Raw genomic sequence first — 27912 nt, forward strand, 5'->3', positions numbered from 1 at the left:
GGGGCGGGGTGGGGCGGCGGGACGGGGCCGCGGGATCGGCTGCCTTCCAGCCGGCGGCCCCGCCTATGGCCCCGCCCCGCGGGAACGCGGCGCGGGCGGAGAATGTGCTGAAGTGCGACTGGCCAGCCCTATTTTCCGAGCAGGGCCAGTGGCGCAATGGATAACGCGTCTGACTACGGATCAGAAGATTCTAGGTTCGACTCCTGGCTGGCTCGGCTGCTTTTTTTTTTGTTCGTCTCCCCCTCCCCCCCCGTTTTCTGCTCTCCCGTATTTTTTTCCCCCGTCCAAGCTAGGAGTGCTGCCCGCCACTCCTACGGCCTCCCCTCCGAGCCCGCAGAGCAGACGGGCTGTTCCACGAGCTTTCCCCAGGCCAAAAGCTCACCCCAAAGCCTGTGGCAGCATTTCACCTCCTCAACCCCATCCCCTCACCTGCTCGATGGAAGAAGCTTCCCCATGGGCCTGGGATTATGGGGCGAAAGAGGCATTCCAGCACGGGCTCTCTCTGTGAGCTTTCCTTCATCTGCCAGAAGGAAAACACAGCCTGTGGATTGCAGCGCTGCACCCCTGCTGCTGCCCATCGCCTCCGTGGGGCTGGGACAAACCCGAGGCCTCTCCATGGCAGGCAGGGCTGCCCTCCCCTGCCAGCCCTGGTTGCAGGTGGGACACCCACCCACGGCTCACTGCCTCCCACAGACAGCGATCAGACATTAGGAAAGACCACTCTGAGCGCTGCTTCACCCTATTGTCTTTAATCACTGAAACCACAAGGGCCAGGCCGCTGCTACTGGCCTCCATTTTGTAGAAACACCCAATGGCACCAGAGAGCCGTGCAGGAGGCTGTGGTTAGTGACACCAGCAAAACACTCTATCCCAATGTCACGCTTTCAAGAAGCCGTAACATACAAATGAGTATCACAAGTACCACTGGCCAGGCTCCGATTTGCTTTCAGGGTGTGTGGCTATGCTGCGTGTGTTTCCTTCACATCCTTCCTTCTCCATGCATCCCTCTGCTTTAGCACATCATTTTGTTTGTTTATCGATCCAAAAAATCAATTTTGGTGATATTTTCAAAAAGTTCCCAGGTATGCCTTCCCTGGAACAAAATGGCTTAAACTCAGCTCCAACACAGACGTGCACATGCACTGGGGGATGTGGTTAGTGGGCACAGTGAGGATGGGTTACTGCTTGGACTAGATGATCGCAATGGTCTTTTCCAACCTTAACAACTGTGATTCCATGACTTGTTTCCCATTTGCATGGACACTCCGCATCTGAAGTCTGATGCAGGCAGAGCCTGCCTAAAAGATGGAAAGAGTTTGGCATTCCCTTTAAGCAAGGACCTGGTTTTGCTGTTGCTGAAATAATAAAGATTCCAGGGAAATACATTAGGGCTAAATATGAAAAAAGGACCTGCAATGTTTCAAGGCCAGGAGATTGTGGGAGGGACAGGTGGAGGTCCCTGAAGACCCAGTGCTGAAACCCAAGGACATGAAACGTTTGCCCGGTGCTAATAATCAGCACTGGGAACACTTTCTTCTCCTGAGGGACAAAGAGACCCCTCATACTAACCTGCTTCACCTCAACCCTAACACTGCACTGCTGATAAGACTCCACTGTTTCTCTCTGTGACAGCAACAGGGCTCAAGGGAACGGCATGGAGCTGTGCCAGGGGAGGGGCAGCTGGGGGTGAGGGACGGGGTCTGTGCCAGAGGGCGGTGGGCATGGAACAGCCTGCCCAGGGCTGTGGGCACGGCCCTGAGTGCCGGAGCTCAGGGAGTGTTTGGACAGTGCTCTCAGACACTGGGTTTGGATTTTGGATGGTCCCATGTGGAGCCAAGGGTTGGATTCAATAGTCTTTGTGGGTCCCTTCCAATTCAGGATATTATGTGATTCTGTGATTCCAAACAATAGAAATTTAACAGCATGACCTAAACAAAAATCTATTAAACACTGGCTCCTGAAAACAAGTTTCAGGGAAATCATCTGAATAACTACTTGCATGTGGGCTACCCCTTACCAGGGCAATGGGACTTCCAAGCATCCCTTCTCCTAAAACAAGTCTGAAGTGCAAGCTGTAGTAGGAATTAAAAGCTAGACTAGCACATTTTGATTTCTTAATAAAGACAGACCCACTTGAGTAGCAAACCCCAAGGTGAAGAAGCCAGGTGATAGGCAGAATTTAACATACATTGTTTGCAACTCTTTTGTAAAGGAGCTGCATACTGGAACTGTTCCAAATGGCCCAGAAGGCCCAGCAGTATCTCTGAAGTCAAAGGTGGAAAGGACTTCCCCAGGCCCGGCACTTCACTGTGCTGACAAACAAGGGACATGGATTGGCTGTGACTCCCCCACACTGGGCAGGAGGCAGGAATAACACAAAGCTCCAACCAATTCAAATACACATAAAAGCAGAACGAGTTAAGGCGCACAGGTGAGCAAGGCAGTGCAGTATATGCTGTAGCTTCAGAACCATGAACTCAGACACTCGGTTTTCACATTGTCATTTCCGGCACTTAGTAAATACACGAAAGGAGAGCATTCACACTTAATAATTTATATGGGACCTCAAACCTGAAAGTAGGACAGCCTGCATTTTCCCGGTCCAGAGGAGCAGAGGGAGGCTGTCAGAAGTAACCAGACACTGTGAAAGCAGAAGCCAAACTTTCCACTGCTTTGCAGGAGGCTCCTGCGAGATAGCTCACTGCAAACTGCTGGCTGGGGCTTTCTGAAAAGGAAAATGTTTTATTTCTCTAATTCTCCTTTCTTCCGGCTTATTTTAGGGGCCTGGGAAAGGCTGTAAGAGTGAAGCAGAAGTTTAAACCACTGTTGAGAAAGAAAAGATCAGTCCTGCTATTGTTTTCAGATCTTCCCAAATGAAGGCCAGAAAATAAGTGTTAAGAACATGCTCCCAAACCAAAGAGCTAGCCAAAGCATCAGCTGTGCAGCAGCTGGCCTCAGAGACAGCAGCATCCAAGCATTTGGAGGACCAGCTCATGTATTTTAGATTAAATCTACCTCTTCTAATGTCACAGGTGAGGCTTATTCTGCATACTGCAATGGGACATATCCACCACAGGCTTTCGGTCACTCACTGAGGGGCCTTAAATCCCCTGGAGGAATGGAGCAGCAGAGCCCAGCTGCCCACAGCTGGCATCCCAAGAAGCATCCCAGAGATGCTCCCAGCTGGGGGGGACAGAAGGCCAGATCCAGGCAAGTCCACACCAAGACCTTCCAGCTCCTCAGCCTAGAGGAGATAAACTGAAGCAGGCATGCAGAAGGGTGCTAGCAGGCTACCTGTCTCCATATTAAAGCAGATGCTCGTACTTCTGTTTAGTCCTTTGCACAATACCTTGCACCACTCCAAATGGAGAAGTGCAGTATTTATCAGCACTGGCAGAGACAACAGCAAGAGGGCTGCTGAGGTGCCTGGGAAGAAATGGCAAGCGGCATGGGGAGAAAAGCCCCATGATGGCAGGGGTAAAAGACAACCCTGCATCCAGGCCCGAGGTCCACGAGCCAGAGTGGAGAGAGGGGGAGGCAACCTGCAGCCAGGGCTTCACAGGACAGAGCCCTCTGTCCTGCAGTGGTGGTACCAGGTTGAAAAAAGAGGTTTTACCCCTGACAGTGAAAAAGGCAAGTCAACCGTGCTTCCCTGAAGGACTACTTTGAAGTAGTAGGTACAGCTCCAGCTGAGTACTGAAGGTGCTCTGATGACACGGTGTGAATGTCTAGCTACATTTGTGCTATGGGAAAAGATGTATGGTTGAACCAAGCCAGTTCACAGCAAGAGCTCATTTCTAGAGACCCAGTGCCACTGCTCAGCCTTTGATTTTTCAACAGAACAGAAAAAAAGAGCAAAACTCCCAGCCCCTCACTCAGATAAGCTGATATTATTCATGTGAGCAAATCTGTTTATACCAGTGGCTGGACTGATGTGAGTACAGGTTGTAGAACTGGGCTCTAAATCCCACTATAACAAAGCCTTTAGAATGATCCTGAGCTTGTTCCCAGAGCTCTAAATAAGCACCACTATAAAATGGCTTTGTGCTGGGTAAACACTAAGGAGTGGCCAGGCTGGGGCTGAGCTGTGGGGACAAACCATGAAAACATCAGGCAAATATCTGTACATGGAGAACTTCTTTTCCAAAGTGAGCTCTGTAAGCAAGAACAGGGATGGATTTCCCTTACGTCCATACTATCAGCATCCCAATCTTTCCAAACATCATCCTCTATTCACACTGTGACAAAGCAGATGGGTCCCTGTGTGTTGCTGTGACATTCTAGCAGCAGCTCGTATCCAGTCATCACAGTAGCTTAGCTCAGCTTGTTCCAGTTTCTTGTTCTGTTCAAAATGGGATATTGTCTCCAGCTGCTAGCCAGCATGCCTGGGCTATGCTTGGAGAGTTGGTGCTTTTACAGCCACGCTTGATATACCAGAGTTCAGGGCATTCACTGGGAGGTCTTAGCACACTGTTTTGCAAAGACTTATTTATTTTCTAAAGTATTACTAAGAGAGTGTGTCTAAAACCTCGTATTAATAATATGATGTCCTTTGGAGAATGTGATGAAATGTTCTTGTCAGGAATCACTTAGTAGACTGATGGAGCATTCCCAGCAGGCAGGCAAGCCAGCCTCCAGCTTTTTAACTGTGCATGGCATGATCTGAGTTTGTTGGCTTGATAGCAAGTTGTGCTTTCACTGAAGAATCTTCTAAAATGAGCCCAAAGGAATCTCCAAGAAGCAGAAAAAGGCACGTAAGAGTAAACCAATTTTAGATAATGTGCCACATTCCTGGTCAAGTAGATAGAGTTTGGTACAGCTGGAACTCAAATGCATACAAACTCTGTGAACCCAGCAAAAATCTCTCATATCCTTTCACAGGAAAATTGCCGACTGGAGAAAAACATGCACAGGAAATCAACGGTGGGTAGGGTGATCACATAACAAATGGTCTGTCAGGGCTCCCAGCTGTCAGCCACGTTGGCTAGTAGTGATGCTGGTACACAGCTGCTGGGGTTGTGCCATTCTCTATGTGTTTCAGATGACAGGAGTGACAAAGCAAATGGTCATCCAGAGGGTAACAGCGATGCCCATCTTCGTCATTCAGTTCCATCCCACAGTCCTGCAGAGAGAGGTCATGCAAATTTAATTAGACTATGTGTTTATCTCCCAGTGTCAACTGGGGTCTGGCTTGCAGGAGAATGTTGTGACAAGGACAGGAGCTCCTCGCCAGCGGCTCCCTCCTAATAAGTTCAGTTTTTGTCAAGAGCAGGAAAACATCTGACATAGGCATTTTGAAGGGCAGCCTTGTATACATAGGTCTTAACTAGTTTGACTAAATAAGCTTTATCTCATGGTGAGTTGCATCCCTACATGTTTTAAACATACTCATGTTTCCTTACGCTCTCAGGTACGATTCACCACTTTGCATTAAATTAATTGCAGTTGTACTGATGTGAAACTCACCTGCAGAGTCGGGGTTCCTTTCCACTGCACTATGAGCACAATGATAGAAGACATGTACATATTTTAATTCACTTTACATACGTATGAAGGCTCTCTGGGAAGTCCTCCATGAATATTTAAGAGCTCACATCTCTTGAGATTTTTGTGGCAGCCATATATCCTCTCCTTACCACTGACCGCACATTCACTTCATTCATAAGTGAAGAGAACTTACACCAGATAGGATCACTCATCACCTTAGCGTTTCTGAACAGTCTGGCCTGGAAACCAGATACACTAATGTGATCTGGAGCTCAGGGCTTTCAAACAGCAGCAAGAGAACCTTACTGATTCACTACATTTCCTTCATTAACAAATAAACTGGATAGCAAGTGGACTGACAGATGGACCTTTGTCAGCCACAATATTAAAAGATTTCAGAGTGCAAGGTCAGAATTGCTTATGTACTGCCACTGGAAGCGGGAAGATTTTAAAAATAACAGTTACTATCACTTTTAAACACCCTCTACTCCCCTAGAAAGCTGCTGACCTACCTCACAGTGATAACATTCCACATGGTAATCCTTGTCCATAGACACAACGCGAATGGTCTCATCAGACCCCTGTAAGCATTCAAGCAAATGAGAAGAAATTACAGAGGATTACGGGAGGATTAGACACATGCACTCTGCAGATTGCTTCTTGTAACAATATCAGTGTTGAACAAATGCATTTTGGCCATTGGTTGAAAATCACAAATAAATCCTGCCACCTATTTTTACACTAAAGCTTCATCACTGGTTGCCTGCTGATATCTTCTAAAGCATAACATCAGAAACGTAGAATCCTCTCTGCTAACGGTTCACATCTATCCTAAAACATGCACTGATGATTGGATAGCTTCAATATATCACATTTCTCAGCACTTTAAACTGGCTTTGACAAAGCCCCATCTCCTCCAAATAAGACAATGAATTAGTCCCAGAGGGTGAGCAGAGCACCACCACCATTCTCTGAAGTGAAGGAATGGTAGCTGTGCACAATGCTAACAGCAGTATAATAGTGCAGAAGGTAATACAGTAGCCTGGCCTGAGGGGAATAAGCTTTGTTATCAAACAAAGGAAGGGTCACATCTCAAGGGCAGTGTATGAGCTTCATTTAAAAGGCAGCACTCCAGTGGAAGCAATTGTCTCTCCAAGTCCACAAGGACACTCATCTTCACAAGATGGTCAAGAAGGGAAGAGAGCAAGACCTGAGACATAATGCCTTCTCCCCAGAAGGGATAAGTAATAAAAGGCTCTCACCTCAGATGGCAGAATGGGAAGCCCACATGCTGCACACTTTGGAGCTAGAACTCTGCAGGAAGAACAAGAAATTGAAGGCAAGTTATCAACATAAAAACGAGAGTCCTGTCTGTGGTGATAAGTCATGTTGGTGATAAGACAAAACACTAAAGCTGTAAATAATTTATCCATAGGAAAGCTTAACATCTCAAGATCACAAATTCAATTACAATTGATTATAAGTAATGCTTGGCACATGTTGCTCAGTCAGGTAAAAAAAGATTTTACACTTAGTGCCAGTAAAAAAAAACAAGTAAAACAAAACAAAAACACTGTAAAATTCCTGGCTATTAATAAGAAATTTGGAAGAGAGAATGAGGAGAAAGTGAGCAGAACTGGCTTCAGAAAAGCATATAAAAAGAATGAGTTGCCTTGTACCACAGCAGGAAATTTCAGAGAAAACACTAAGGGTCTGCTAGATTCCTCAAAGCCTTGTACAGTAAATAAATGAAGTTGCAAGGAAATACGTGTCATTTCAGAACAACAGTGACACACGAAGCACAATATAAAACAATTCCAGGGACTGCTTGAGCAATACTTATTATCTGTCTGCTCAGAATACAGGAGCATGTTAGCCAAACAGGCACTCAAAATGTGTGCTGCTCTAATCCCATAACTACTAGCTAAGAGCAGAGCTCTTCTATTTTACTGTCAAAATGATAAGTGATTTTTCAAGTGGATTCATTAGTCATTTAATTTAAAGCTGGATAAAGTTTGCTTTGGATGTTCAGTGGTGATTTCTAAAAACATTCTTTGAAACCCAGCTCTGCAGCTACTCCAAAGCAGCTCGCGTTGACTCCTCACAGTCTTCCTTCAGCGCAGACTAATGTCTTACATGACAGAATGCTCCACAAGCACTATTTCTCACCTACCTCAGAGACCACTAAACACTCTCTGCTTTGCAGAAGGTGCAGCTTAAGCCTGGGGTTTAAGTGACTTTCTCAGAGTTACACAGGAAGCCAATGGCAGGGCAAGAGGAGAGGCATAGGGAACTCTAGAGTCTAACCCCATCCTCAAACTCCTAGCTTCTAATCCTCTATTTGTTTCACTGATCAGTAGTTTCTAAGTAGCTGAAAAGGCTTGTTGATCATGTCTCCTCTGATGTTATTTTGTCCTTACTTGTGGTAATCTCTGACACAGTAGATTTTGTTTTCAGTGTCTACAGTGAATGGCACACCATCCAGACACTCGTTGCAGACCACACATCGGAAGCAGCCTGGATGATATGATTTCCCCAGAGCCTGCAGGATCTGCAACAAACCAAGAGACAAGAAAGAAACACGTGAACAGTCAATACCGGTGAAATAACACTCACAGCTTTGCATCACACACTGCTGCATGTTCACAAGCAGTGCTGTGTTGGTTTTTTTCACCTCTTCTAAAAGTTAACAGGAAAAGAAAGGGCAGCTGGAATCTGGATTGCCTAGAACTGAAATGTTAGCGTGGATAAGAAAGCGTGGATAAGAAAGCTCAGTTAAGATAGTTAGCAATACTGGATAAAAGTGACAAGATTTAAAGGGAAGAAAATGATTTTTAAAGCCAATAGGTGGAGAATCAGTATAATCACAAGATGTACCAGGCCAAAAAGGAAACACATCTCTATGTTCTCTGTGAGAGGTTGGGATGATTACTATTGCTAGGTTTTTGTATCACCTTAAATTTAGACCTTCGTACTCACTGGTGTGGCCTTCTAATTAACACAGACTACAAAAACCACGTTGAACTCAACCTGCTACATAAAACAGCTTTTCCAATTTTAATGTTTTTGAGTGTAAGCAGGCAAGCAAAGATAATTAACAACAGGTATCAGGAAGGCTTGGGAGGAGTGCCATGATCACCCTGAAGGTCTTCATTTCTTTGCTGCAGCTTTAGTTTTACACCGTCAGCTCATGAATTTGTCTCCCTCCCCATCACCCACAGCCAAACACGGCCTGGTGCAGGCTGAAGGCCAGCTGATGCCTTGAGATGTCACCTACTTGCTGCAAATCCTGAATGGATGGCAACCTGCTGCAGGCTGATGGGAGTGCACATCTATTCAGTGGGTTTTAAGGATCTGGACAGATCGGGACTGAAGCTTGGTTCACACACTCTGGCTCCCCAGAAAGTCAGTCCAGAGCCTTCCATCACATATATGAAGCTGTGACAAGGCAGCAGCTTCATCCTCAAGGTACATGAAACTCACTATACATGGTACATAGAATTGACTGTCAGACAGACAGGCTCAGCAGAGCACGGCTGATGCCCCACAGCAAGGGAGCACTGCAGAGCCTCTTCTTTTTGCACAGGATTATGAAAACTCTGCTCAGAGAAGCCCAGAAGGGGATGAAAAATCTGAAGGCATCATTTTCAATTTGCACTGAAAACAGGGAGAGCAAAGTCCTTACATACATGCAGCAGGATGCCAGCTTCGCTTCCCTGCAAAAGCCAACAAAGGCTTAGCAGATTTTCTTTCTGCTACCCATCTCTCACTAGGCAGACCAGCAAATGACAACACACAGTACTAGTTATCAAAATGTTTTGCTGTTGGTACATTCTTCTAAAAAGCTGTGGGATTTTTTACCTAAGGCAATAATCACTTACCATGTCCATTATCAAATGACCACAAATGAAACACCTGTCAGCTGACTGCTGGAAACCAGAGTACTGCAAGGACAAAAAGGAAGTGGCTTAACATTTCACAAGGCTAGTAGAGCATAAGCAACAGCATATTGTAGGGCATTATTTGCTTGGCCTTTTCCTGTACTCCTTCACAAACTAAACTTTCCACTGTTTTTGTTTTCAGTATATGAAGCTGTGGATGGAATATTCTATTAAGACACCAGACTTGCAGTGTTCAGAAGGAGTACATGGCCCTGTAACTTTCAAGTCCTAAGTTTATTTTAGCGTATAAGCAAATGCTATAAATGCATAATAAAATAATATAAGTCACATAAGTCATACATAATAAAATAATAAATAAGTCACTTACTCATAAGACTTAGTTCTTTATTTGACCGTAGGAATCTACAAACCAGGAGCTTAACTGTACTTATCACATGCTCACTTCACAACATTTGCCAAATTCTACTTTGAGTTACACCTTTCTAGGTCTATTAAAGCTAAAGGTAAGGAACCGACTGTCATCTCCCAACAAACACCTCTGTCTAAGGTTTCAGTCCTTTCTGAATGGCAAACTGGAAAAACTGAATACTTAAGATGCATTTAACCAATGGTTCCATTTTCTGTCTGTGCAGAATATACTGGTGAGAGAAAAGAAAATCAATTTACTTCTCTTTGATAGAAATCACTGCACTCCTCCAGTAGGAGGCAAATACAACTTTTTCAAGTCTCAATGATGGTTTAATCTACGAGGTCTTGGGGGTGAGGAGAGGGGCTATGGCTTTTTGTATTTTCTGTAACATCACTGCAGTGCTCCTTATCTACCACCCATGGACCACGGAATTGATTCACACTTAAATACACTCACACAAAGCCACTGAGGGTAACAGAAAGATATCCATTAAGATGCCCAAGCAAAAGTAGTTCATTGGGAAAGGAAATTCCCTCATTCATTCTTCTGTAGCCATTCATCTTGCTCCTATCTCCAAGGAATGGTAACAGACACACTCTGAAGATGCCAGCCCAAGAAGCTCCAGCTTTGCTATGGGTTCTGCACTGTGACGCCATGGCCTCCCACTCAGCTACCTGCAGTGTCACATGTGGGCAGCCACCATGTCTCAGGGCTGGCCAATTTGCTCAGTCTGGTCTGTCAGTGAGCAGGGGAGAATGACCAGGCTGTGCAGGAGCTGTGCAAAACACAGCCAGAGCCACCAAGGAGAAAGGCTCCTGTGTCTCCTGTGGAGGCTGAGACATGGTGGGGACACAAGGGTCAGCTGTGTGCTTACCAGGAAATCTTCCTCACAGAACACCTTTCCATTGACGAAATAAAAGGCTTTTCCTCTCAGTTTCCGACCTAAGGAAAAAAAAAAAACACAAGCAGAAGAGAAAGGTCAATAGAGAGTAAGGAGAAAATGTGAGCAAAAATTGGGCGCTGAGAAGTGATAACTGAGAAGTGACCCACAGCAACGATATCAGAACACAAAAATCCTACAGCTGGAGCAGAGCCTCCACCTCCAGAATGTCCTAACAGAGACAAGATGACATTTTTCCAAGAAGAGACTCTACACATGGGAAATGTGTATATATATACATTTATATTTACTACAGTTTTTGTGTTTATGCTTTGCATCTGCATTCTGTTTTCCACAAAGTACAGCTACAAGTACAGTACAGTAAAATGGCTCCCACTGCTACACCTAAATGGAGGCCTTGGCTGCCTTGGTTTACAGATGTGGAAGACACAAGGTCTGGACTCACCTCTCGGTGCTTTAGGACTGTGTGGCAGCCTTCGAACAATAATCATGCTGGCTGCTGAACATTAAGAAAAGGGAGAAGCCAAGCAGAAATCCTTCACTCAACTAAAGCCTTTGCCATCTGCTGTCTACACCAGAGGGCACTCTCTGGCCAGGAAACACCTCATGATGTTACATGGGAAGGCTCCAAAGCAGCTCCAACTTTTGGCAGTGAGCTCAGAAATGTTTAACTTCAATCTTATATTATGTGATAGCGTGGGCTCCGGTGATCTTCCCAAGTGCCTTCCCCTTTGTATGCAACATCTCTCCTTAAAGACAAGTGGGCAGTGGTGAGGGAAAACATGCACGGAGCTGCAGGATGAGGGTGCTTCTTTGGGCAGCAGCCCCAAGCAGTGTGTGAGCAGTACTCATCCAGCAGAGCAGCTGAAGCCTGAATCGTTGCTGCTGCGCCATTCCTCTATGGTGACAAAAGAAGCATTTATGGGGCTTTCTGCACCCAGTGTATTTTTAACCTGGTGACATTCAAAGGTCCAGACTGACGGCGACAGGACTTTGGGGAAGCCACTGCAGCCAGCGCTGCGCAGTCCTCTGATCAACTCAAACCCTTGATACACCTAGGAACACCAGGGCATGATTTGTCTTTATCAGAAGCAATTGCTCTAATACATGTCCTAAATTGCCAGCTCCTGACTGCATTTCACTTTCAGTTCCTCCTGAACTTAGCTAATCTCTCATTGAAAGAAATCATTTCAACCCTCTCATCCACTCTCCCAACAGGAAGTCTGAGCTGCATGCTTTTATGTTCTGCTCCCTCCTGGACTGTCCTACCTAGCTGCAGGGCCTCCAGCATGACCTCAAGGTCACTTCAGCACCAATTTCAGAACACTGCAAGCTTAGTCACCAGTGCTTTCATGCTAAACACACTTGACTGAGCAGCTGGCCACAGGATACCACAGGGCTGCACTGCCAGGATGTCAGTGTTTTTGTCCATCTTCTGAAGATACACAGAGAGAACTTTACCAGGGACTTGCAATAGCTAAGGGGAGATGCTGGGCAATCTTTCATTTACTTGCTAGGGAGCTAGTTCTCTTTTGAAGTTGCTTTTCTATTATTAATTAGGACAACGGGGGTCACAAACCCATGTTTGAAAATGAGATCGCTCTCAACGCATGTAATGATGCAGGGCTGTGTTTGGACGCCAGGGCTCTGCATGGCTAGAGAGGCAGCAAGGACCTTACTTCTCTCTTATCTGAGCACAGAGGAAGTTCTCTGGCATTTGCACAGCAGGTGGGCAAGTCTCATGCAGGCTGGCAACAGCTCCTGCATCCCTTCCATGCTGCCAGCCCTGAGCTTCTATCATTATAAACCAGTCCTTCTTGAAGTGCTGCAGATATAAGATTTGCACGTTACCAATGGCAGGTGAATAGGACTTCAGTTTCCAGATCTTGCAGGTGACAAGCGAGGTCCCCCAGGGGCCTTGGGACCAGAACTCTTTAGCATCTTTATCAGTAACACAGACAATGGGATCAAGTGCACCCTCTGCAAATTTGCAGATGACACTAAGCTGAGTGGTGCAGCTGATACAGTAGAAAGAAGGGATGCCATCTAAAGGGACACCATCCAAAGGGACATAAATAAGCTCAAAAGATGGGCCCATATGGACCTAATGAGGTTCTGCAAGGCCTAATGCATTTAGGCTGTGCCAATCCCAGATATGTATACACAATGGGAGAAGAACCCACTGAGAACAGCCCTGTGGAGAAGGACTTGGGAGTCCTGATAGATGATAACCTTAACATGAGCCAGCAGTATGCATTTATGGCCTAGGCCAACAGTATCCTGGGCTGTGTCAAAAGAGGGGTGGCCAGCAGGACGAGGGAGGGGATTGTCTCTCTCCTCTCCGCCCTTGTGAGGCCCCACCTGGAGTACTGCATCCAGGTTTGGGACTCCAGCACAAGAAAAATGTGGAGCTTTTGGAGGGAGTCCAGAGGAGGGCCACAAAAGATGATCAGAGGACTGGAGAACCTCTCCTACAAAAACAGAATGAGGCAGCTGGGCTTGTTCAGTCTGGAGAAGAGAAGGCAGTGGGAAGACCTCATTATGGTCTTCCAATATTTAAACAGAGCTTGTAACGGAAGGGAAATCAGCTTTTTGCATAAGCAGATAGTGATGGGACAAGGGGGGATGAATTTAAACTAAAAGAGAGGAGATTTAGATCAGATGTCAAGGGAAAGTTTTTCACTGAGAGGGTGGTAAAGTGCTGGACTAGTTGGCCCAAAGAAGCTGTGGATGCTCCATCCATGGAGGTGCTCAGGTTGGATGGAGCCCTGAGCAGTCTGATCCAGTGCCTGATTTAGTGGTTGGCAACCCTACCTGCAGCAGAGGGACTGGATGGTTTCTGAGGTCCCTTCCTACCCTAGCCATTCTATGATGCTATGATTCGGAGCACAGAAGACCCACCAGGGCCCAGCCAGTACATGTTTTTGTGGTGCTTTCTGTGGACGCTGCCTTTGACACCACACCGTACGGCTCCTGCTGTGTGCCCCACACTAGGCAGAGCATCAGAGCTCTCCTTCATTCCTGGTATCTGTCCCACTTCTGCTGGCTACCACCACGGCTGCATGTGGCAGTGAATGTGACACAATGTCTTCTCTGAGTCTGGGGCTGCACGAAAGGGTCACTTAGAGGCCGGCACATAGCCTAGTTCAGCTGTGACCAACAGGCAGGTAACCCAGTCCAGATCAAAGTCTTTGTGAACCCGTGGGCAGAAGGACAGGAAAAACTGTGCCAAGAGAGCAGCCCCATTACCAGTCTGTCTCTCTTAATTGGACTGCAAAACACCCTCTGTACCCTCACAACATTTCAAGCAGTAAAAACAAACTCAGAGGAAAAACAAAATACCCAAGACCTGAAAGCCAAAAGCATGCTTTGGAGCATGTAGCAAAAGGTCAGCTGCCCATAACAGCAAAGCAACCACAGGCAAAGGCAGAAATGGCTCTTCAAGGGGAAACACTGAGAAACCACAGCGGGCCATGTAACAGAGCAGCACCTCTCCTTTGCTAATAGCAAACCATTGTGAGAAGATATTTGAATGCTTCTATTTTAAGGGAACCCCAGCATTACTCTCTGAGACCTCCAGCACTGGCTTTTGACCCCATGCTCAGTCAGCCTCTGCTCCAGAGACAGCTGCTGTGCCCCCCACAATGCACGTGCACTGGGCAGCAAGCAGTGCTCTCCTCCCAGCCCTGCACCAAAGGACTGCCCCCAAAGTGCTCAAGCATACACAGGAAAAAGGAGGGCAGCTTCTACCTCCCCAGGCAATGCTCTCTGTGAGATCATCCCTCTGTACTCAGCTCTGGTGAGGCTGCACCTCTAGCGCTGCGTTCAGTTTTGGGCCTCTCACTGCAAGAAGGACATCGAGGCCCTGGAGTGTGACCAGAGACGAGCAACGAAGCTGTGAGGGATCTGGAGCACAAGTCTTATGGGAGCGGCTGAGGGTGCTGGGATTGTTCAGTCTGGAGAAGAGGAGGCTGAGGGGAGACCTGATCGCTCTACAGCTGCCTGAAAGAAAGCTGTGGTGAGGTGGGGGTCGGCCTCTGCTCCCAGGTAACAGTGATAGGACATGGTCTCCAGTTGCACCAGGGGATGTTCAGGTTGGATATTAGGAAGAACTTCTTCTTAGACAGAGCAGTGAGGCAGTGGCACAGGCTGCCCAGGGAGGTGGTGCAGTCACCGTCCCTGAAGGTGTTGAAGAACCGTGTGGATGTGGCACTGAGGGATGTGGTCATGGGCATGGTGGGGGGGTTGGTGGTTGGACTAGCTGATCTTAGTGGTCTTTTCCAGCCTTAAAGATTCTGTGACTATGCAGCAAAGCAGGAAGCACTCAGGGAGAAGCTGAAGCTGTGACTAGACAAGGTTTTGAGGTGGGAATTTCATGTCCTCCCCTACATACTACTCTTGTTCCCAGCACCACAAGCACAGCAGCAACGTCCCCAGAGTGGCAGAATTAAATGCACTGCTTCACTCTCTGACCATAGAAGTATCTAGCATCAAAGCTAGACAAGAGAACAATTTTTCAAAGTACAGAAGGCCACAGTGCAAACTGAGACAGCACCTAGCAAGTTACTGCTTAAAACATTATGAGGAACCTCCTACAATCCTAGAATCATAGCAACTCAGGTGGAAAGGGGCCTCCAAAGATCATCGGGTCCAAGCTTTCCACAGGCAAGGGGAGCCTGGAAATGAATCATCTAGCACTCTGTCCCACCACACCTAAATCCTTATGGCACAGCACAACCAATACTATGCCTGTTAACAAAAAGCATATCTGCTGGGGGCCTCAGGGCTGTATTGAGCCCTCACAGCAGCACTGCCCTGGGATCTGGCCAGAGGAGGAACAGCCCTGCCATGGCAGCTGCCCTAGATTTTCTCCTGCACAGCAAGTGTGGATGCCACACCACAGGGGTTTCTCACCAGCGAGCTGAGAGCTCAAAGACAGAAAGTCAGTAAGAACAAAGCAGCATTCAGACTGGAGCGGAAACAAGCGCTGATGCTACTCTGTCTCCCAACAGCCCGTAGAGCCTGGCAGGTCTGAATCTCTTCTGAGATTACTCCTGCTAAAAAATACATCATTTCCTGCACGGCCTATCACGTGATAATTTTATTAAAGGGATGCTGAGGGAGGATTCCTGGCAACACCTAACACTCCCCGCTTTGAAGGCCCGCACACTTCTCACGCGTGCCGATCAGCGCAGTGGTTTTGTGTTTGGAGCCTGCACGAGCCAGACACATGAGCAAGTCTTGCCCATGCTGGAGCAGCTTTTGCATCTGAAGACAAGCACACACACACTGAGGGGAATTCGCTTCCCAGGGCTGTCAGTCTGCCTGCCCAGGATTATGCTGCACTTGCCTGCAGCAGTATTTACAGGTGCCAAAGAACACCTTGGCCTTGCTGTTCCAGGAGCTGTACACCAGCACAGGGCACACCCACACAACATAATGAGCCCAAAGACACCATGAGTTCCATGTAACTGTGCTTAATAATCACTGCTGCACGACTAATTAGCCCAAGCAGAGGACGATCCTTGCAGTTAAATTGATGCAATACCTTACTACCTTGTTTAGTAAATGACCCTTAATATCTATACACACAACTATATTGTGAAATGTAGTGAGAGACAGCCAGTTGGTGTTATTTCAAACTCTGCTGCTGGAACAGCAATCTGTTACCCTTACACAGACATCAGTAGAGATCTGAGCTTAAATAGAAGTCATGCAGGCACGCCAAAGGTCGAACTCTGTAATCTGGCAACGTGCAGATCCTCACCTCTCTGCAACAAGGGGACAAAACCTGGTTCTGCAGTAGGCTCTCCTGCTGCAGTTGAATGTCAAACCCTCATTCGGACCACCTTGCAATCAGTTCTTTCTTTCTGACTTCCGTGCTCGCCTACTGATTTCCTTCATAGTCATCTCTGACACTTCCCTTGCACTTTTTTAGCTTTCAGATTTCCTCTGAGGACCCAACGGCATGAGCACAAGAACCACATGCTCCCAAGTGCGTGGGGAGCAGAGCTGGAACTGTCAGATCAGAGCCTATGTGAGTCCTAGAAAGAAGTGCTAAAGCAACCCAAGGTAAATGACATTTATAAGGGCTCCTTCCTAGCTAAATAATAAATACCAACACCTGGAAATACCTGTGTTCTTCAGTGTTGTGAGTGAGTGGTTACACAGAATCTTGAAAAGTTAATGTGTAACAAACCAACTGATAAGTCAAAATATTTGTCCAACAAACTGAAAGAAAAGCAAGATGCAAACAGATGCCTCAAACCTGCAGCAAACAGCTGTCTGACTTCTGAGGATGTTTTTTGAATCTACTTTCACAGCCTTCATGTAAGGCAGATATCATGCAGTATCAGAGCAGCAGAGAGACCACATTTTTTTCCCCTCTCCCCTCCACAGAAAGCTGCCCTGTTTGTGTGCCTGCCTTGTAACAAACAAGAAGATAAACGAGACTCCGATGCCAAAGTAATCATTCTAAATCTGTTGTTTTGACCTCTAAGCCAAATTTTCTGCATTGCATGCCTGTGGCTCAGATAATACAGTCCATTTTTTCCTGACAACTGAACCCTGTAGCATATGTATAGCTCTGCTCTACTGATTGCTCCCTTCTACCATTTATCTCTGAACATACACACAGCAGGAAACACAGGGTGTAGGAAATTCGGCACCAGGAGGCATTGGTGCACCCAGCCCTTCAGAGCCACTCAGCTTTCTGTATCTGGGAAACCAAGGCACCATCTGGACACAAACCCAACTACGAACAAAATTAGAAATCCTTGCTAAACTGAAAACAGCAAGAAGGCAGATATAAATATCTGGAGGACAGTACGCTTTACCTTAATAGGTAATTTGGTGTATTTTATTTATTGGAGGGGAGATGTTCAGTGTTTCACCAGAGCACAGATTTTAGGATTGAAATCACTTCTCAAAGGCAGCCTGCACTGGATGCTGTCCAAGACGAACTCCACTTGACCCTCAGCACACAGCCTAACTACTTACTTTTCAGATAGAAAGCAGAGTTACCACATGTGTTGCTCAGGACGTGCTTTGCAGCCAGGCAGGCGACACTATCCAGACAAATGTATATTTTTCTGGCAGTTAGAAAAATCTCATCACGTTTATCACAGCGGCTTCATGGTGCAGAGCACTGAAGGCACTTTACCCACGATGGAAACCATTTCAATTTGTGCAGGGGGGGATTCCTCACAGTGGCCTTGTTTCACAACTACAGGGAAGGCTGGCGTGCCATCCCAGCCATCAGCAGAGCAGCTGCAGTCCAATTCAGCTTCACCAACACGGCAGGCCAGGAGGCAAGGCCTGCTGGCAGGAGGGGATGTGCAAACGTGCCCATGGCTCCCCAGCACCTTGGGGGAGGCTCTGGGGCATGGAGCTCAGGTAGGGGCAGAGCAGGAGCACCCTGGTTTGCACTCATGTAAGTTTCAGTAAAGCTGCAGCATCCCAGTCACTGGGAACCCTGCTCTGAGACGTCACCGCGGGCAGAAAAAGGCCTGCGTCAAAGCTGAAGCACAGCAACAGCATTCACTGGTAGCGACATGCAGCCTGCTCCTTCTGATGTGGCAGATGGGACAGACACTTTAGCAGGGTGCATTGTAACAGGACAAGGGGAAATGGTTTCAAACTAAAAGAGGGGAGATTTAGACTAGACGTGAGGAAGAAATTTTTTTACAATAAAGGTGACTCAATGTCAGACTGGACTGGGCTCTGAGCACCAGATGTAGCTGTAGGTGTCCCCGTTCATTGCAGGTGAGCTGGACTAGATGACCTCAAAGGGTTCCTTCCAACTCAAATGATCATGTGGCCAGGAAGGACTCAGGAGATGCTAGCAGGCTGACCCAACACGGAGTGCACAACAGTACGACAGGGAGCGCAGAGGCCGGAAAGAAGGGAGCAGCGCTCTCAGAAACGTGCAGCATTTGAAGTACATTTCCTCTTCTCTTTTACCAACAAATCGCCTGGGAGCAGGGAGGGAAGGGGAGAAGTCATTTCCTTGATCTGCACAGTATGGCCTTTTTGTTATTGTGTGGCTGCCAGTGGCTGGACTGGGAAGGGAAGAAGCAAACACATCCCTGAAGTCACAATGCGCAACCTGGAGAGCGGACACTCAGCAGATTTCTGGCAATCTGCAGCTCTCTGGATTGTGGCCATTGATTAAGAAGTGCTTTTTACCACAACATTCACAGGAGAAAAATATTTCTGTCCATCCCCTGCAGCAGACAAACACTGCTGCCTGAAAGCACATGGAAAATGGCGGCAGACCTTGAGCATGGGTCAAATGGTAGACTTGTTCTCTCACAGGGATACACAATATTTTCTCTTCAGAGAAACACTCTTATTACTCCTTCCAAGCTTTTTTTTGTTTTGTTTTCCTGCTGGCATCTCCCTGTTTGAAAGCCCCAACACAGCTCCATAGAGATCACAGAATCACAGAACATCCTGAATTGGAAGGGACCCATAAGGACTGTGGAGACCAACTGCTGGTTCCACACAGGACCACCCAAAAATCAGACCACAGATGTTTCAGACCAGAGATGCTTCAGTTATTCCTGGATAAGCAAGAAACGTAGCTCTGCATTGCTGGTCTCAGCCTCTTTCCATCTTTCTGGCATAACCTAAAGCACAAACCATTTCATCCTGGAAAGGTCTGGAGAGGGTTGCCTTTCAGAATAAGAAGTAAACAGCTATTTTTTCAGCTCTCACTAACACACCTTGTTAGATATGGAAGAAAGCTATTTCTTAACCAAACATACAGAAAAAGAAGTGACCACTAAAGCCTCCGCAACCACACATAGCTCTGTAGTGCTCAAGACAATAAAATCAGTTCTAAAAGAAGGGTGCAAAGTGTTTATTTCTAAAGCACCAGTTGCACAGCTGTAATTTTAGAAATTTAAGATAGATGGAACTTGCTGCTGGGTTATTTGTCATTATTTGTCACAAGAGATCTGTGAAGAAGGGCAGCTCGGAGGCTGCTGGGGCACAAATGGAGGAAGGTCCCTGAAGCTGCAGCCAGGGATTCTTTCTGTAGATTTCAAATCAGCTCATAAGAAAAAAGGGGCAAGCTGCTGCTGCTGAGCCTATAGGGAAACTTGTCCTGTGCTAACACCCCTTTTCTCTTCAGTTTTCCTGCTTTCAGCCTGATGACAGCAAAGCAGTGCACTGACAGCATAGGTGAGGCAGGGCAGTTGGTGCTGGACAGCTGGGAAGTGAGCTGCAGTTCAAGGTTCAGCTACTATTAGAGAGCACACACATCTTTCTATATTTATTCCTGCTTTGCAGCTCCAAATAAAACACCAGGCCTTCCAGTCCTGATGAGTTTACACTTCTAAATACAACACGGGAGAAAAAAACCACAAAAGCTCATCTTGGAAAACCAAACTGATACATACATGAGCACCAGATGGATTATTATTATTTTTACCACTGCCACATACACAGCTACATTTCTAAAAATACCCACTAGCTTGGGGTGAAACATAACAAAACTCAAAACCACCACCTTAAAAACACAATTTGAAATAAGAAGCCTGGTTTCTCAAGCCAGCTCCATAGCAAAACTCCTCCTATTTTATTTATTTATTTTAAACGTGTGGTTTTTGGCAGCAGGGGATGGCCAGCTAACAGTGAACTGGGTTGCCCACCACGCAGAGGTGAGTACTGACATGCAGAGAGCATCCTGCCAGCAGCTGGCTGTGAGCTGTCTAATGTGGTGGGACAATAGCTGTAAAGTCTTCATGGACACTAAAAAGCCCTGAGTTCTAGTTAGGGTATACTTACTGCCACTTTGAAACAAAGCACTCATATAAATAAGAAAATGTGGCTATCGTTGAGAGACAAAGGAATGAAAATAACCTCCCCGCACACCAGAAAGCAGAGAACAGGCACAATTCAAAATATCTTTCCTAAATGCCTAGCAAGAATCTATTCAAAAAACAAACACTAAGCTCTGCCACAGAGGCACACAGCTGCAGCAGCCTCCAGCTGGCAGACAAATGGATAACAGCATCCTTCTGTTCTCCTCCTTACACCAGAAAAATATTCACCAGAAGAATCCATCACAGGGCTTGAGCAGCAGCACCAGGCAGGGTTACTTACTGCAGGCTCCACAGGTGAAGCAGCCGTCGTGGTAGAGGTTGCCCATGGCCTGGCAGGCCTGGTTGGCTCCATACACCCCTTTGCTGCACTTCACACAGGTTCCTACAAGAGAGAGAGGGCAAGAGAGGTCAGGAGCAGGTCTGAGGAGCACACTGGTTCATATGGGGCTGGGTGCTTCAGTTATGAGGGTCACCACACCTGCCCTATACTGCTCAGCTGAAGATCAGACACCATGTAGGTGACATGGGTGTCATGAATCCTGAGAAATGCTGCCACCGAGGCCATCCAAACTGTGTCCTCAGTCCCAGACTCCTCTCACAACGGGATGTGGACAGGAAGGAGCCATGCTGGGGCTCCCAACACATCAGGCCATATGGGCAGGACAGTCTCCTGGAGATCCTTAGTCATGCTGCGGTTAGCAAAGCTTTGCTGCTTTTGGGTACTGCATGCTCCACAGCAATTGGAAAGGTCTTGTCAGAGCTGGGGAGAAAACTACTGGGGAGCAGTGCTGGAAATAACACCCACGCTGATAGCCCAGGTTTGGTTTGCAGTCTCTTCTCACTGTCAGAGCGCTGCCCCAAGCCCTACTATGCCCAGAGCCTGAGCCCACACCAACCAAAGCCTCCAGGGAGGTTGCAGAGGATGAGAAGTTGCTCTGTTTTGGTCACATCGGACCTAAGGGGAAAGGCTGGCCTGGCCGCAGGCCCACCCCCACATGGTTGGCACGAGGTTAGTGGAACGTGCTCTCTTCAAACTAAGCAGATTTATCTCTGTTATCTATTGAAAGAAACACTTTAAGAAAGCAAATACGATCAGTAATGAAAGATGAGATAAATCACGCAAGCATTACCACAAAAAAAAAAGACAAGATAAGAAGAAGTTGGCTTTTCGTATGCCTGTGTTCTCTTCCAGGCATGTAGGATCAGCTCCAGCCCGACAGTTGTGCAATGCTCCGGCACAGAAGCAAAGGCCAGCTCACACAGCTCCCTTCTGACTGCAGCAACGCAGAGCTGTGAACGGAAAAACTGCAGGTTTTGCTGTTTAAAACCTTCTTTCCATGATATCCACCAAGCTTTCCAGAGAAACGACACGCTGGAAGTGCCTGCATTTTTCCCCTCTCTGTGCCAGGGAGCAGCTGCTGCAGAAAATTATCCGTGTGCTCTGTGTATGAGTAGCAATGAGCTCCTTTCCATCCATCCTGTGCCCGTCCTGTTGAGGCTGTGGAATACAGGCAGTGGCCGTGTGCAGCCCAAGGGGACAGATGGCCTGGCCATATCCTGCGGCTGCCCAACATCCACCATCCATACCCACCCCTCGCTGCCCCACACCTCTCTACCTTCTGCTGCCCTTCTTCCACCTTCTGCTTAACCCTCCTGTCCACTATTTAGCCCTCCTGGGACATGGAAAATAAAGACAAAGAATGAAAGGCCTTGGTTACTTCACCATGCTTACATGAGTGTCAGTTTGAGCAGACAGTCCCCCACTATCAGGCCCCCAGGCTCATGTGGCATTACAGGGGAGGAACAAGAGTTTTCTCCTGCAGCACTGGGGCGGTGAGCCTGGAGCACATGCGCAGCACCCAAAAATTCACACTCGAGTGCACAGGCAGAAAGGCAGCCGGATCTGGAAAGGGCACGGGATGTAAACTGCTGATTTCAGTCCAATTTCTGCTGGTCGGGCAGCTCAACCCAAGCAACAAAGAAGCCTCTGTTCCCTGTCACATCGGACGCATCACGTGGAAGGCGACGAGCCTCCAGGGCACAGCGTCCCTGTGTCCAGGGAGCCAGAGCCCATCGTTGCCAGCAGCAAGCAGTGTGGCTGCTGGGAAAGGCTACCAGACACCTAACCTATCTGTCTGTCTGTCCAGGATGTCAGTCCCAGCCCCAAAGCTCAACACATGGACTCGTGCTCCCACAGGACTCAAATACTTTAAATGCGTTTCCTCTGAGTGCTGCTATGTCACATTTGCTGGGAGATACACACATACTAATATTCCTGGGATCACCTTTCTGTCTGCTTGGGCACACTACAGCCAACCATAAATGCAGCCTTTGGGCTCCAAGGCAACTTGCCTTTACCTTGCTCCCAGCTTGTGCAGGGAGGAGATGCATGAAGTCACAGCTTCAGTGTTCCAGACCCCACTCTTGAAGACCCACCAGTGTGTTCCACCATAACCACCACCACAACTCATGCACACATTTTTCAAAGACTGCTTGCTGAAACAGACTTCCCTACGTCACACCCCATGTGATGCTTTCGGTTCCTCCATCTTTACATCACACCATCTCCAAAACCCAATGCCAGCTCCCTGTGGCTCACGGTAACTTCATCGCCTCTTCACAAGACCCCCCAGTCAGCACCGAGGGGACAAGGCCTTCCCACACACTGCACTCCTCAGCAAGCTGCTATTCCCCACCAAGCAACCTCATGTCTCATAGTGGTTTCAAGACCAGTGTGAAACTGAGTGCCTGGAAAACAGGGCAGCCTGGCCCCCTCATCACTCAGTAGCATCACTGACTTCATTACTCATAGCGATGAAGTACCCAAAGAATCACAAGGTCGATAAATGTAATTTTTTTGCCCTATCTTTGCGTGCAATGTTGAACCCCACCTGCACGCAGTGCTGGTGAAATACAAAGTGCCATCAAACTCCTCTGAGACATTTTAAGTGAGAGATGTGAGAGATGATGTGAACTCCAGTGCAAAATGAATGAGACTCCACACTGCAACAGCATCCCAGCCAGGATATCTACAGATCTCTGTCTGACCTCCTTCCTTTTTCTTTCCTTTTGTTGTAGACTTTTGCTTTACAAACCCAGCTGAGCTCCCATGAGGAGGGCTGTGGTGTGCTCCCAACACAATGCACAACACCAGCTCCACTGTGCACACAGCTTCCAAGCAGAGCTGCTGCACTCGGAACTGATTCCACCCACTTGGACACGCTGGGGCTCCAGTCCACCCAGGACTTCAGCTGCTCACCTACAGCACCGCATCTACCAAGGGAAAGAAACTTGTGGACGTGTTAAGCGGATGGCTGCTGGATGCTGGGGGGGGGACAGCCCAGTGCTTTGCTGCCAAACAAGATACGTGAGGCCCTGCTAACGTACCTGCAGCTCTGCTGTGAGCAATAAGGAAGGAAGTCAAAACTTAACACCTAACACCTAACAAATATTTATAACCATTTGTAAGTGTTTAAGAAAACCTCTTGGTAACACTATGGATAGGCTTTATCAGATGGAGACTTTCATCTAGCTGTATGAAGTGAGCACTGGTCAAAGCATGATACTGCACACTACAGCTCTAAAGGTATCCCTTCGTGCCTGTGGGTGAAGGAACCCCAGTATCAACGATTTCTGTCAGGATCTCCGGCAGTTGCAGCAGGCTGGGGGCAGTAAGGCACCTCTCCTTGCTGGATGCTCCCTGGAGTGGACTGTGCAGGCTGTCCTGGCTTGATTCCAGCAGCAGCCCCAGGCTGGGGCTCTACCTGCTCCTGAGGCTCAAGGCAGTGATGCAAGGATTGCCCCCCACCCCTCAGTTGACACCGAAGGCACCCCACGTCCTACATAAACTACGTCAGCACTTGAGAGCACGCCTGGAGAACCCAGATTCCTCCAAAGGCACACACAGCCCACACTGCTCACATTATTAAAAAAAACAAAGAACAAAAACAAAAACAACCTTGGCTTTGCTTCTTTCTCTTCACTTATTCCTACCCTGAACAGATAAATGTGCTGCATAAGTCAGCGGGCGCTGACAGATGACCAGGCTCCCTGCTGCTCTTCAGCAGGGCATCCTATCCACACTATGACTCGTCACTGCTTTATGCTGTTCTAGGACAAACCTTACAAACCTTCATTTTCACATGGTGAAGAAAAAAGCAGCTCCTTTCCTACAGACAGAGTTGCTCATGATAAATACCTGATCCAGGCAGAGATGGACCAGCAGTCCCCCCACGCAGAGCTGAGGTTCTCACCACCCTCTTGCACACCTGCACCCCACCCCTCGCCCTCTGGCCCCGTCTCCCTGCTCTCACACATCAGGTGCTGTACAGAGCCTGCTCCAGAGCCCTGCCAAGCAGCCCGGCTGGGAGCCAGGATTACTGCTCCCTCACTGTAAACGTCCTGTGAGACAAAAGTCTTCCCCAGCTGCTGCCACCTGTTTTGTGACAAAAAAGTACAAATAAATCTAGCCTATTATTCCATCTGCCTGCTTTCTCACGTCGTTCCCAAGCGCATTCTGTAGCAGCTATGATCCCACTGGCTTACTGGCAACCAGCAAAATCCTCACATTTTTGCACGCTGTCTCCTACGAGGTTTTTCTCCAAGCCCGTGCTCACACAGGGCTCCTCAGAGCAGCACTACAGTGAGGACCCATGAGCTCCTTGGAGCAGCACACTCCCAGCTCAGCATGCAAAGCACTAGAGCGTGCCTCCAGGCTGCAGCAAGCCCGATAACGCAGCAGGACACATCACTTTTCTGCCAGAGGACAGAAACCTATCTGCCTGCCACAAAGCTAAACTCGATCTCAAGCCCTGAGATAAACAATCACAGCAAAGCCCTCTGCAGGCAAGTGTACTACTTGATGCCAAGAAACACACTTACTATGCAATTTGCAACTAAATGCTCAGCGTGCCATCACTGCGCCCACCCTGCTGCTAAATCACAGAGCGGCAGGGAAAAAGGAACGCTCACTCCAGCCATGACTGTTTGCTATCCTATGGTACTAAACCAGTTTGGTAGGACGCTCCTATTCTCCATTATCCTCGCATGTAAGCGGTCTCTTTCCATCACAAAGCACTAACACAAACCTGTTGGTCTGCCCAAGCTTTCGGTCCACAAGTCAACTATTCCTCCCGAATACTTGCAACCCACTCATCATTTGAGAGCCAATGAGGACCGACACCTGGGGCACAGAAAATCTGCTGACTATGGGAAACCCTCGTATCCACAAAGCTTCTCTCTGAGGGATCCCTCAAGTGTGTAGTCAGCTCCTTCAGGGCCACTCCAGCAGCAGCTCCCTCGCAGGTCACACATCCACCACTGCAGCACAGCCACGTTCAGGAGCCTCCAGGGCAAGGACCACTGAGCACTCATCCTCCTGCAGGTCTGGTTGCCCCCATGGCCTCCTGTGGGCCCAGCCACATTCGTGCCCCACATGGCACATAGATGTGATGTCGTCCTGCTCCTTAACAGGCTGCTTTCCATCCAAACATGCTCAGGTAACATACTTCAAGCACATGGAGAATGGGCAATGTTGTGAAGAGAAAACCCGCCTGAAGGGAAGAAATTCCTGGCCAGCAATGGTGGACCCTCCCAAAGGCACTGCTCCAGCTGGTGCTCAGCACTGTTCTCCCATGGCTGCTGTGCTATGAAACTTAAGGATTAAGAAGAAAGCAACATTAAAATAAGAGTTTTCAGTACCTGTGATGAGTAATGGTTAAATGAAAGAAATTGAAAAGGCATAACCCAACAGCAGCAGTATTGACACACAAAGTGAAGGCATGAACCTGCCACCACATACAGCAAGGAGCCATCTCACACCTAGGCACGCATCACGTCCTGTCGCAGCTGTGCTTACCGAAGTAGTCGGCCTTGGGCCGCGCATCCATCTCCTGCTCCAGGCGCTGAGTGAGTGCTTCCAGCTTCAGCTCAGCTGCAGACGGCCCCTGCTCTGGCTGCTGGAGGGTCTGGCAGGGCAACTTCACCTTGGCCACGCCGCAGCCCTCCTGGTGCCCGCCGTCAGGATAGAGACTGCTCGTGCCCTCCTTGAAAGGCTGCTTTGGCGTATCTGAAGTCAGCGGCCCACGTGCTGCTGCCAGGTGCGAGGCACCCAGCTCGGGGCCACCGTTGGGCCGGTGGTTGTGGCCGTGGGCTACGAAATGACTGGAGGGACCGGGGTGGACGCCAGCTTGCTGGTAGTCCACACTGGGGCCCCCAGGAGCAGAGCTGGGTGGCAAGGGCCGTGAGCCGCCCTGGTGCCACAGCTGGCCGCCATCTGTGGTTGGCCCATCCACACCGGCTCGTGGCCCGCAGGGCTCAGTGAGGGCCAAAAACCCAGGGCTGGGCTGTGCCGCGGAGGCTGAGAAGGAGGACCTGTGCTGCGGTGTGGCCGCTGGTGCCCCATCCGAGGGACCCACAGGGCCACGCACTTGCGAGAAGGAGGAGGACCTCTGCCCAACTGGCTTCAGCTCCTGGCCCTGGCTGCCCCGCCGGTCATCACCGCCATTCTCCTGAGGGTCTCCGCGGGGCTCCGCTTCCCAGCCTCGCCGCCCAGCCTGGGAGCTGGGGGACTGAGTCTCCCCAGGCATGGGGAAGGCTCTGCAGGTGCCTGGCCGCCCGCTGCCAGGACCCTCGGCTGCCACCTGGGGTAGGGGGCCAGCGGCTGAGCCCAGGGGCGGCTTGGCACCGCGAGAAGTAGGCAGACCGGGCCGGGGTGCACCCAAACCGGCCCCACCATTGAGGGAAGCAGTGGCCATCAGCATCTCCTGCTGCTGCTGCTGCTGCTGCTGCTGCTGCTGCTGGAGGTGGATCTTGGCCATCTTGGTGGCAAAGACCCGCCGGGTCTCCTCGAACTCCGGGTTGTTGCCGGCCGCCCTGTCCACTCGAAAGAGCCCATCCTTGGAGGCCTCGTACATGTTGAGGTCCTCGATGAACTTGCTGGCCTCCAGGCCCAGGTCGTCGTACTTGTCCATCCCGCCCCGCTCTCCGGCTGCCTCCACCACCACACGCTGGGGCCCGCCGGGGCCGCGCTGTGCCGGGCTCAAGTTTCTTTCTCCCCTCTTTCTCGTCCCTCTTCCCGCGGCGCACAGGGCGCGGAGCCCTCAGAGAACCGCGCTCGGCGGTGGCGGCAGAGGTACGGCGCGGCCCCGGCCGCCTCCCGCCGCCGCCAGTCCCGCCCGCCGCGCCGGGGGCGGGGGCCGGGGCGGAGCCGGCGGGGCGGTCCCGCCGCGTTGCACTGCAGCCCGCTGGGGGCCCGCGGGGGTGCTGCCGGCGGAGGGCGAAGGCAGGCCGGGGGTATCGGTGCTGCCGGGATGGGGCGGCGCGGCGCAGCGCGGGGCGCGGGGAACGGGTGTGTCCAGCCCCGGTGTGGCTCGGGTCCCTGTC

At 49.0% G+C, this 27912-nt stretch overlaps 1 protein-coding gene and 1 non-coding gene across 2 annotated transcripts; one reads left to right on the plus strand and one right to left on the minus strand.

Moving 5' to 3' along the window:
- The first annotated feature begins 142 nt into the window (after positions 1-142).
- Positions 143-215, plus strand: TRNAR-ACG (transfer RNA arginine (anticodon ACG)). The gene has a single exon. It is a non-coding gene; the product is annotated as a tRNA-Arg (tRNA).
- Positions 216-4120: 3905 nt separating this feature from the next.
- LIMD1 (LIM domain containing 1) lies at positions 4121-27746 on the minus strand. The gene is made up of 8 exons (XM_003207256.5): positions 26387-27746; positions 20810-20911; positions 10673-10740; positions 9369-9431; positions 7908-8038; positions 6750-6801; positions 6000-6068; positions 4121-5122 (listed from the first exon to the last, which is right to left on the minus strand). The coding sequence occupies exons 1-8, from the start codon at positions 27498-27500 to the stop codon at positions 4985-4987; spliced, it is 1737 nt and encodes a 578-aa protein (XP_003207304.3). The 5' UTR covers positions 27501-27746; the 3' UTR covers positions 4121-4984.
- Between the last annotated feature and the right edge of the window lie 166 nt (positions 27747-27912).

Source organism: Meleagris gallopavo, chromosome 6, assembly GCF_905368555.1.
Source record: "Meleagris gallopavo chromosome 6, MGAL_WU_HG_1.1, whole genome shotgun sequence".
Taxonomy (NCBI): domain Eukaryota; kingdom Metazoa; phylum Chordata; class Aves; order Galliformes; family Phasianidae; genus Meleagris; species Meleagris gallopavo.